The 12,236-nt window shown below is 49.5% G+C and overlaps 1 protein-coding gene across 1 annotated transcript in view; it reads right to left on the bottom strand.

The window, feature by feature from the left end:
* Positions 1–12,236, bottom strand: part of LOC121575551 (copine-9-like) — a 168,896-nt gene that overhangs the window by 15,110 nt on the left and 141,550 nt on the right. Inside the window, 1 exon segment of the mRNA XM_041888724.2 lies at positions 9,123–9,250. Coding sequence (XP_041744658.2) covers positions 9,123–9,250 — 128 coding nt within the window.

Below are 12,236 nucleotides of genomic sequence, written 5' to 3'. Positions count from 1 at the left end.
ATGTCCAGAGGAGGGTGACGTGTGAGCCCAATAGATCAATCGATCCCGAACCTCGAGCGGAACGTACTTCCGACCCTCCGGGCACTGTGGTGGACTAGGGTCGGTGCGTGCACGCCCGCTCGAGTTCGGCATCGACCTCCCACACTACCGGTGCCACCAGACACGACTCAGGCAGTATGGGAGTGGGCTCCACGGACCTCTCCTCCGCGTCATACCGCCGAGACAGCGCATCTGCCTTGCCATTCTGTGACCCAGGGATGTACGTGATCTTAAAAGTAAACCTGGTCAAGAACATACTCCATCTTGCCTGGCGAGGGTTCAGCCTCCTCGCCGCCCGGATGTACTCCAGGTTACGGTGGTCCGTCAAAATGAGGAAAGGGTGTTGAGCCCCTCAAGCCAGTGCCTCCACACCTTTAGAGCCTGTACCACGGCTAACAGCTCCCTGTCCCCTACGTCATAGTTCCGCTCCGCCGGACTGAGCTTCTTAGAATAAAAGCACAGGGGCGGAGTTTAGGTGGCACGCCAGATCGTTGTGAAAGCACGGCTCCTAAACCGGCCTCCGACGCGTCCACCTCTACTTGGAACGGCAAAGAGGGATCCGGATGCGCCAGCACCGGGGCCGAGGTAAACAGGTCCTTCAGCCTCCCAAACGCCCTGTCCGCCTCGGCCGACCACTGCAGACGCACCGGACCCCCCTTCAACAGAGACGTGATGGGAGCTGCCACCTGTCCAAAACCCCGGATAAACCTCCTGTAGTAATTTGCAAACCCCGAAAACTGCTGCACCTCCTTCACAGTGGTTGGTGTTTGCCAATTACGCACGGCCGACACCCGGTCTACCTCCATCCTCACCCCTGACGCAGACAACTGATAACCCAAAAAAGGAGACCGACTCCTGGAAAAACAGACACTTCTCTGCCTTCACATACAGGTCGTGCTCCACCAGCCTCCGCAACACCCTGCGCACCAGGGCCACATGCTCGACACGGGTAGGTGAGTACACGAGAATGTCATCAATGTACACCACCACCCCCTGCCCCTGCATGTCCCTGAAGATCTCATCCACAAATGATTGGAAAACTGATGGAGCGTTCATCAACCCGTATGGCATGACCAGATACTCGTAATGGCCCGAGGTGGTACTAAAGGCTGTTTTCCATTCATCACCCTCCCTGATGCGCACCAAGTTGTACGCGCTCCTGAGATCTAATTTCGTGAAGAAACGCGCCCCATGCAACGACTCAGTCATGGTCGCAATCAGCGGGAGTGGATAACTATACTTCACCGTAATCTGATTGAGACCACGGTAATCGATGCACGGGCGCAAACCATCATCCTTTTTCTTCACGAAAAAGAAACTCGAGGACGCGGGGGAAGTGGACGGCCGTATGTATCCTTGTCTCAGCGATTCGTCTATGTAAATCTCCATAGCTTTCTTCTCCTCCTGAGACAGAGGATACACATGGCTCCGTGGGAGCGCAGCTCCTGCCTGTAGGTTTATCGCACAATCCCCCTGCCTATGGGGTGGCAACCGCGTCGCCCTCGCCTTACTAAACGCGATAGCCAAATCCCCATACTCAGGTGGAACGTGCAATGCGGGCACCTGGTTTGGACTCTCCACCGAGGTAGCCCCTACGGAAACGCCCAAACATCTACCCACACACTGAGCAGACCACTCCATCAGAGCCCTCTCCTGCCACGAAATCACTGGGTTATGGGTACTCAACCAGGGCATGCCCAGCACCACCGGATACGCAGGAGAGTCAATCAGGAACAGCTGAATCATCTCCTGATGATCCCCCTGCGCACACATCCTAAGTGGCGCCGTGACCTCCCTGATTAAGCCCGTACCCAACGGACGACTATCTAGGGCGTGAACGGGAAAAGGAACATCAACAGGAATGAGGGGAATCCCTAACGCTAAACAAAACTTTTTATCAATAAAATTCCCAGCCGCGCCTGAATCTACCAGCGCCTTATGCTGGGAATGAGGTGCTACCTGTGGAAAACGTACAGGCATACAAAAATGGGCAACAGTGAGCTCTGGGTGAGTGGGGCGCCTACTCACCTGGAGGGAATCCCCAGTGCGGGACCTGTCGTCATCTCCCCTAGGAGGCCATCCCCAGCACCTAGCCGCGGTGTGTCCTCCCCGACCACAGTTGGTGCAGTGGATGGACCCCCTAGCCTGCCGACTCCTCCTCTCTCTAGCGCCAGCGCCCCCGAGCTCCATAGGACAAGGCTCGGAGGCGCTGGAGGGTGGAATGGACGGACCCTCCGCAGGACGTCCGCGGGTAGCCAGCAGGGTATCCAGCCTGATGGACATATCAACCAGCTGGTCGAAAGTGAGGCTGGTGTCCCTACAAGCCAGCTCCCGACGGACGTCCTCTCGTAGGCTGCATCGGTATAGATCGATGAGGGCCCGATCATTCCACCCTGCATCTGCCGCTAGAGTACGGAATTCGAGCGCGAATTCCTGGGCACTTCTCCTCCCCTGCCGGAGGAAGACCAGACGCTCCCCCGCCGCTTTCCCCTCCGGGGGATGGTCAAACACCGCCCTGAAGCGGCGGGAGAACTCGGTGTACGTAATCGTCGTGGCGTCGATCTTCCTCCACTCCGCGTTGGCCCACTCCAACGCTTTTCCCGGCCAGGCAGGAGATCAGGCGGACACGCTCTCATGCCCTGAAGGTGCCGGGTGTACTGTGGCCAGGTATAGCTCTACCTGGAGCAGGAATCCCTGACACCCAGCCGCGGTCCCGTCGTAGGCCCTCGGGAGAGATAGTCGGACTCCTCGAGGTTCCGGCGCTGGAATGGGCGGGCTGGCCGATGGTGCTGGCAGGGCGGGGCGGCGGTGGAGGCGAACCCCAGCCTCGGAGTGTGGTAATCACCTCCTGCAGGGCGGTCCCCATCTGCAGGAGCTGCTCTTGCTGGTCCCGAACCTGGGCTTCCAGTCTCGTCTGGGCTGCTTCGGCTCCTGCTGATTCCATTTGTGGTATATGATTCTGTCAGGGCGTGTTGTAGGTGTAGTGTAGAAATCAAACGCAGGACGCAGACTGAATGTTCCAAAAAGCTGTATTACTGGCCCAAACACAGGCAACAGGACAACTAAGCCCGACAGCAAAAACACGCACGAAGGCGAAAGGTAGATGCGCACCAACAGGTGCGACCAAATGAAACGGTGCACACACAAGTGCAAATAAGCTCCAGCACAGTGGAGAAATACGCTCAACCGAGCAAGACACAACACTGACGGAAACAATCATATACAACACTAGACAAACACAACGAGAAACTTATAGGACACTAATTACGTCAAAACAGAAACAGGTGTGGAAACAAACAGACAAAAGCAAACGAACATGAAACATCTATCGGTGGCAGCTAGAATTCCGGAGACGACGAACGCCGAAGCCTGCCCGAACAAGGGAGAGAGGCAGCCTCGGCCGAAACCGTGACACCGACAAACAGTATAACACAGTTTCCTGTCACAATAAATCCATAGCACTTACAAACCAAACATGACAATTTAATTAACAGTAACATTAATTTAGACGATTCAAGTTATCAGTTTTCACACCTCTCCTAGCGTCAGTGACCCCAGGACTTCAGTGGGAACCTCGTCTCCGGAGAAAGACGAGAATAAGGTGTGTTTCTCCTGTGAGATGCAAATATACGGCCATCCATCAAAACAATTTCATAAAACATGATTAAGTCATCACGCTGGGTCTCGGCGCTTGCAAGTCGCTAGTCACGAGTATCACCTTCTCTCATTTTTTCACTAAAAGACCTTGAGCAGGCCATTTAGGGAGAGTCTTTCCTCCTACCTGAAGAATACCAAGATCACAATATCTTCTATTATTCATATTCTATGCTCTACTTATTTCTATGGAATTATCCCGGGACACCTTTACAACACCAGTAAAACACACTCACACAATGGCACATCTACTATTCCTTTCTAATACCACAACTACTGAACCATATAATGAATTATATGTACAGTATATGAACTACATGGCCTTCTCCAGTACTACAGTGTCCTATACATTCAGACAACATTCAGCAACACAACTCCTGCAAGTTGTAATGGTCCCAAGGCCTGTGTGCAGGCCCCAGCTAAGCCAATTATTAAGAGTTTTGCGGTTATGTGGAACCTTTAGAGATGGAAAACAAACATAAATAGAGCACACAGAGGCAGGGAGAGCAGCTAAGATAAGCTGTCTGTATGTCAGAGAGAGAGAGAGAGAGCGCGAGCTCAGGGGAGAACATGTCAGAGTAACTCATGGTGCCTAGGGCAGCCTAAGGGTGGAGTACTGCAGGGGAGAGGAGTGTGTGTGTGTGGTGGCGGGAGGGTAAGAAAGTTTGTGTTTGCATACTGTATGTATTTGCATACAGCATATGTGGCTCTCATATTGCGTCAAGCAAGTCAAAACACGTATGTACACTGAGTATACAAGACATTAAGAACACCAGCTCTTTCCATGACATACACTGACCAGGTGAATCCAGGTGAAAGCTATGATCCCTTATTGATGTCACTCGTTAAATCCACTTAAAATCAGTGTAGATGAAGGGAAGGAGACAGGTTAAAGAGGGTTTTTAAGCCTTGAGACAACTGAGACATGGATTGTGTATGTGTGCCATTCAGAGGGTGAATGGGCAAGACAAAATATTTAAGTGCCTTTGAACGGGGTATGGTAGTAGGTACCAGGCCCACCAGTTTATGTCAAAAACTGCAACGCTGCTGGGTTTTTCACGCTCAACAGTTTCCTGTGTGTATCAAGAATGGTCCACCACCCAAAGGACATCCAGCCAACTTTACACAACTGTGGGAAGCATTGGAATCAACATGGGCCAGCATCCCTGTGGAACGCTTTGACACCTTGTAGAGTCCATGCCCCGAAGAATTGAGGCTGTTCTGAAGGAATAAGGGGGGATGCAACTCAATAAAAGGAAGATGTTCCGAGTGTTTGGTATACTCAGTGTACGTATGTACCCCATGGCCAAAAGTATGTGGACACCTGCTCGTCGAACATCTCATTCCAAAATCATGGGCATTAATATGGAGTTGGTCCCCCCTTTGCTGCTATAACAGCATGTTCTTCTGGGAAGGCTTTTCACTAGATGTTGGAACATTGCTGCGGGGACTTGCTTCAATTCAGCCACAAGAGGCTTAGTGAGGTCGGGCACTGATGTTTGGCGATTAGGCCTGGCTCGCAGTCTGCGTTCCAATTCATCCCAAAGGTGTTCAATGGGGTTGAGGTCAGGGCTCTGTGCAGGCCAGTCAAGTTCTTCCACACCGATCTCGACAAACCATTTCTGTATGGACCTTGCTTTGTGCACGGGGGCATTGTCATGCTGAAACAGGAAAGGGCCTTCCCCAAACTGTTGCCACAAAGTTGGAAGCACAGAATCGTCTAGAATGTAATTGTATGCTGTAGTATTAAGATTTCCCTTCACTGGAACTAAGGGGCCTAGCCCGAACCATGAAAAACAGCCCCAGACCATTATTTCTCCTCCACCAAACTTTACAGTTGGCACTATGCATTGGGGCAGGTTGCGTTCTCCTGGCATCCGCCAAACCCAGATTCGTCCGTCGGACTGCCAGATGGTGAAGCGTGATTCATCAATCCAGAGAACGAGTTTCCACTGCTCCAGAGTCCAATGGCGGCAAGCTTTACACCACTCCAGCCGACGCTTGGCATTGTGCATAGTGATCTTAGGCTTGTGTGCGGCTGCTCGGCTATGGAAACCCATTTCATGAAGCTCCCGACGAACAGTTCAGACGTTTTTTACGCGCTACGTGCTTCAGCACTCGGAGTCCGTTCTGTGCGCTTCTGTGGCCTACCACTTCACGGCTGAGCCGTTGTTGCTCTTAGACATTTCCACTTCACAATAACAGCACTTACAGTTGACCGAGGCAGCTCTAGCAGGGCATACATTTTAAGAATTGACTTGTTGGAAAGGTGGGATCCTATGCCAGTGCAACGTTGAAAGTCACTGAGCTCTTCAGTACGGACCATTCTACTGCCAATGTTTGTCTATGGAGATTGCATGGCTGTGTGCTCAAGTTTATACAGCAACGGGTGTGGCTGAAATAGCCGAATCCACTAATTTGAAGGGGTGTCCACATACTTCTGTAGTGTATTGCATTTGGATTGCATTATTGCATTTGGAAATTATTCAGACCCCTTGACCTTTTCCACATTTTGTTACTTTACAGTCTTATTCTAACATTGATTCAATTGTTTTTTTCCCTTATCAATCTACACACAATACCCCATAATGACAAAGCGAAAACAGGTTTTTAGATTTTTTTTAACAAATGTATACACTACTAGTAAAAAGTTTGGACGTACCTACTCATTCAAGGGTTTTTCTTTATTTTTACTATTTTCTACATTGTAGAATAATAGTGAAGACATCAAAACTATTAAATAACTCATATGGAATCATGTAGTAACCAAAAAAGTGTTAAACAAATCAAAATATATTTGAGATTTGAGATTCTTCAAATAGGCACCCTTTGCCTTGATGACAGCTTTGCACACTCTTGGCATTCTCTCAACCAGCTTCATGAGGTATTCACCTGGAATGCTCTAATGTATTTGTCCTCTTGCTCAGTTGTGCACCGGGGCCTCCCACTCCTCTTTCTATTCTGGTTAGAGCCAGTTTGTGCTGTTCTGTGAAGGGAGTAGTACACAGTGTTGTACGAGAGCTTCAGTTTCTTGGCAATTTCTCGCATGGAATAGCCTTCATTTATCAGAACAAGAATAGACTGATGAGTTTCAGAAGAAAGTTATTTGTTTCTGGCCATTTTGAGCCTGTAATCGAACCCACAATTGCTGATGCTCCAGATACTCAACTAGTCTCAAGAAGGCCAGTTTTATTGCTTCTTTAATCAGCACAAAATTTTTTCAGCTGTGCTAACATAATTGCAAAAGGGTTTTCTAATGATCAATTAGCCTTTTAAAATGATAAACTTGGATTAGCAAACACAACATGCCATTGGAACACAGGACTGATGGTTGCTGATAATGGGCCTCTGTACGCCTATGTAGATATTCCATTTTTTTTAAATCAGCCGTTTCCAGCTACAATAGCCATTTACAACATTAACAATGTCTACACTGTATTTCTGATCAATTTGATGTTATTTTAATGGACAAAAAAAAAGCTTTACTTTCGAAAAAAAGGACATGTCTAAGTGACCCCAAACTTTTGAACGGTAGTGTATGTAAATGTCATATTTACGTTTTTGCTTTGTCATTATGGGATATTGTGTGTAGGTTGATGAGGGGAAAAACAATGTAATCAATTTTAGAATAAGCCTGTAACATAACAAAATGTGGAAAAGGGGGGGGTCTGAATACTTTCCGAATGCACTGTAGCCATGTACAGTGGGGAAAAAAAGTATTTAGTCAGCCACCAATTGTGCAAGTTCTCCCACTTAAAAAGATGAGAGAGGCCTGTAATTTTCATCATAGGTACACGTCAACTATGACAGACAAATTGAGGAAAAAAAATCCAGAAAATCCCATTGTAGGATTTTTAATGAATTTATTTGCAAATTATGGTGGAAAATAAGTATTTGGTCACCTACAAACAAGCAAGATTTCTGGCTCTCACAGACCTGTAACTTCTTCTTTCAGAGGCTCCTCTGTCCTCCACTCGTTACCTGTATTAATGGCACCTGTTTGAACTTGTTATCAGTATAAAATACACCTGTCCACAACCTCAAACAGTCACACTCCAAACTTCACAATGGCCAAGACCAAAGAGCTGTCAAAGGACACCAAAAACAAAATTGTAGACCTGCACCAGGCTGGGAAGACTGAATCTGCAATAGGTAAGCAGCTTGGTTTGAAGAAATCAACTGTGGGAGCAATTATTAGGAAATGGAAGACATACAAGACCACTGATAATCTCCCTCGATCTGGGGCTCCACGCAAGATCTCACCCCGTGGGGTCAAAATGATCACAAGAACAGTGAGCAAAAATCCCAGAACCACACGGGGGGACGTAGTGAATGACCTGCAGAGAGCTGGGACCAAAGTAACAAAGCCAACCATCAGTAACACACTACGCCGCCAGGGACTCAAATCCTGCAGTGCGAGACGTGTCCCCCTGCTTAAGCCAGTACATGTCCAGGCCCGTCTGAAGTGCATTTGGATGATCCAGAAGAGGATTGGGAGAATGTCATATGGTCAGATGAAACCAAAATATAACTTTTTGGTAAAAACTCAACTCGTCATGTTTGGAGGACAAAGAATGCTGAATTGCATCCAAAGAACACCATACCTACTGTGAAGCATGGGGTTGGAAATATCATGCTTTGGGGCTGTTTTTCTGCAAAGGGACCAGGACGACTGATCCGTGTAAAGGAAAGAATGAATGGGGCCATGTATCGTGAGATTTTGAGTGAAACCCTCCTTCCATCAGCAAGGGCATTGAAGATGAAACGTGGCTGGGTCTTTCAGCATGACAATGATCCCAAACACACCGCCCGGCAACGAAGGAGTGGCTTCGTAAGAAGCATTTCAAGGTCCTGGAGTGGCTTAGCCAGTCTCCAGATCTCAACCCCATAGAAAATCTTTGGAGGGAGTTGAAAGTCTGTGTTGCCCAGCGACAGCCCCAAAACATCACTGCTCTAGAGGAGATCTGCATGGAGGAATGGGCCAAAATACCAGCAACAGTGTGTGAAAACCTTGTGAAGACTTACAGAAAACGTTTGACCTGTGTCATTGCCAACAAAGGGTATATAACAAAGTATTGAGAAACTTTTGTTATTGATCAAATACTTATTTTCCACCATCATATGCCAATAATTTCATTAAAAATCCTACAATGTGATTTTCTGGAATTTTTTTCCTCATTTTGTCTGTCATAGTTGACGTGTACCTATGATGAAAATTACAGGCCTCTCTCATCTTTTTAAGTGGGAGAACTTGCACAATTGGTGGCTGACTAAATACTTTTTTTCCCCACTGTATGTATGTGTGTGTGTGTGTGTGTGTGTGTGTGTGTGTGTGTGTGTGTGCGTGACTACTCTTTCCGTGTGTGTGTGTGCGTGCGTGTTAGTGTGTGTGTGTGTGTGTGTGTGTGTGTGTGCTGTCATTCTCTTACCGTGCCACCTGGTTGATGACAGGAGCGAAGTTGGTGGGCCCGTAGAGCTGAACGGTTCGGAGACTCTGGAAGTAGGCCTCCAACACACCCTCGATACCCACACAGTTTGGGTTCTCACTGTTGGAGTTCTGTGGGAAACCATGGACAAGAGAGAGGGATAGAGAGTGAAGGAGAGAGAGAGAAAGTGTCAGAGACGGGCGTAGGTGTGGTGTGGAATCAAATGCAGGATGCAGATGCAAGTCCAAAATACTTTAATCAAGTCCACAGAATGAACGGCTACAAACAGAGCCGGAGGCACAAGGAAAATAACGCACTCAGCGTAAAAATACAACAAACGCACAACAGTGCGGACTCTCTATAAAAATAGAGCACAAACTGACTGGCAACACCTGCTGACATGGAACAACTACACACAACCACACGACAGAAACAACGAGAACTTAAAGGACACATAATCAAGACAAAATGAGAAACAGGTGTACCAAAACAGACCAAACCAAACGAACACAGAAACAACGAACGGTGGCAGCTAGTACTCCGGGGACAACGACCGCCGAAGCCTGCCCGAACAAGGAGAAGGAGCAGCCTCGGCAGAAACCGTGACAGAAAGAAAGCTCAGGTGCAAGACATAAGAACAAAAATAATCCATCAAACAATATGTCTGTTCCCAAAAGACCAGCAACTCAAAAAAAATGAAAAATCGATTACATTGTGGTTGACAGACTTGTTCTGAGCGCAGTGGTCACACAACCTTTCATTTTGACATACACAGACACCGTTTCAATGGTGGAGGTCCTTGAAACATCTGTCTCCTGTCTGTACATTCAGCGTCAAAACTCTTCCGATAAGAACACCCATTGGCTCATTAAAGTCACTTCCTAGATAGCATATGTGTCACGGTTTACTAAGCCAGAACCCAGAAGCAGACCAGGACAAGGTAAGTGGTGTCAAAGGTGAGTGTTTATTTAACTGATCCACGGGTGATGTTGAATAATCCAGGGAACAGAGCGGGCGGCGTGGATGAGTTGTAGAGGGTGCAGTGGTTGGTCCAATGATGGCTCGGCAGCCGCCGACCATCAGGCAGAGGTTGGGTGAAGGTTCCGGACGAGTGACTGTAGGGAGAACAAAACGGAGGTAAGCATACAACAAGCAAACAAGGTGCAAAACAACAAAACTAATGCTCTAAGCTCTAGGACTGATCCGCTGATAAACATACTGTTCATGGCTAACGATCCGGCAGGGAATGGATGTTAGGACAGAGCCTAAGAAGGGTGATGATCAGGACCAGGTGTGCAGATTGCTGATGGGATGCAGGTGCGGAAATCAAGAGAGCTCCCGCCTAGCAACGTTGCCCGGCAACCAGGCAGGGAGCGTTCCAGAACCCTCGGGAAACTGGAGATCCCGAGCAGAAAAACTAGTACCCAGACAGAAACCGACTCAGACTGCAGGGATCGTTACAGTACCCCCCCTCCGACGAACGCCACCGGGCGGACTCCCGGAGCGCCAGGATGGAGGCGGTAGAAGTCACGAATGAGGTCAGCATCTAGGATCTGTCGCCGCGGAATCCAACTCCTCTCTTCAGGACCATACCCCTCCCAGTCCACGAGATACTGGAAACCCCGGCCCCGCCCGTCTGGAATCCATGATGCGTCGCACCGTGTAGGCAGGACCACCTCCGATCATCCGAGGAGGAGGAGGAGGAGGCGGAGGAGGCAACAGAGGACTGAGGAGAACAGGCTTGAGGCAGGAGACATGAAAGGTGGGATGGACTCTGAGCGTCCTCGGTAGTTTGAGTCGAACTGCCACCGGATTGATCACCTTCTCCACCACAAACGGACCAATGAACTTCGGTGACAACTTCCTAGACTCAGTCCGTAAAGGAAGATCCCGTGTGGCCAACCAGACCCTATCTCCGATGGTATAGGTGGGAGCGGGGATCCGGCGACGATTCGCCTGGAGCTGATACCGGTCCGAAACTCTAAGGAGTGCCTTTCTGGCCCGATGCCAGGTCCGGTGGCAACGACGAATATGGGCCTGAACAGAGGGCACAGAGAGCTCCTTCTCCTGAGAAGGGAACAAGGGAGGTTGGTAGCCATACAGGCACTGGAAGGGAGACATCCCAGTGGCAGATGTAGGGAGAGTATTGTGGGCATACTCAACCCAAGGCAACTGAGAGACCCAGGAGGTGGGGTTGGAGGAGACAAGGCAGCGTAGCGTGGATTCCATCTTCTGGTTGGCTCTCTCCGCCTGACCATTAGATTGGGGGTGAAAACCAGATGTGAGACTGACTGTAGCTCCAATGGCCAAACAGAAGGACTTCCAGACAGCAGAGGTAAACTGAGGGCCACGGTCGGAAACGATATCACTGGGCAAACCGTGGACCCTGAAAACCTCCCTAACCAGGATCTCGGACGTCTCCGAGGCAGAGGGAAGCTTGGCAATTGGCACAAAGTGGGCGAACTTGCTGAATCTGTCCACGATAGTCAGAACGACCGTGTTCCCCTCAGAAGAGGGCAACCCAGTGACAAAGTCCAGGGCCAGATGCGACCATGGTCGCCGGGGAATAGGAAGGGGGTGAAGTAGTCCAGAGCTGGGCCGATTGGTACTCTTATTCTGCGCACACACTGGACAGGCAGCAACAAAACCCCGAGTATCCTCAGCCATGGCAGGCCACCAAAAACGTCTGCGAAGAAACGCCATCGTCCGAGCCACGCCAGGGTGACAAGCCATCTTGCTGGCGTGGGACCATTTGAGGACAGCAGGACGAACCGACTCAGGCACAAACAACCGACCGGGTGGACCGTTACGGGACCGGGCTGCGTCCGAAGGGCCGCCATCACCTCCTCCTCAATCTTCCACATAACTGCTCCCACGACGCAGTTCCGGGGGAGAATTGTCTCGGTCTTGGACCCACTCTCTTCCGTCTTGGAGAACATCCGGGACAAGGCGTCCGCCTTGCCGTTCTTAGATCCAGGTCGGAACGTCAGGGAAAAAATTGAATCGTCCGAAAAACAACGCCCACCTGGCCTGACGGGAGTTGAGACGTCTAGCCGATTGCACGTAAGCAAGATTCTTGTGGTCAGTCCAGACAATAAACGGTTGCTCCGCCCCCTC

Source organism: Coregonus clupeaformis, chromosome 10 (assembly GCF_020615455.1).
Source record: "Coregonus clupeaformis isolate EN_2021a chromosome 10, ASM2061545v1, whole genome shotgun sequence".
In the NCBI taxonomy this organism is placed as follows: Eukaryota; Metazoa; Chordata; class Actinopteri; order Salmoniformes; family Salmonidae; genus Coregonus; species Coregonus clupeaformis.
This window is presented reverse-complemented; position numbering and strand designations above follow the sequence as displayed.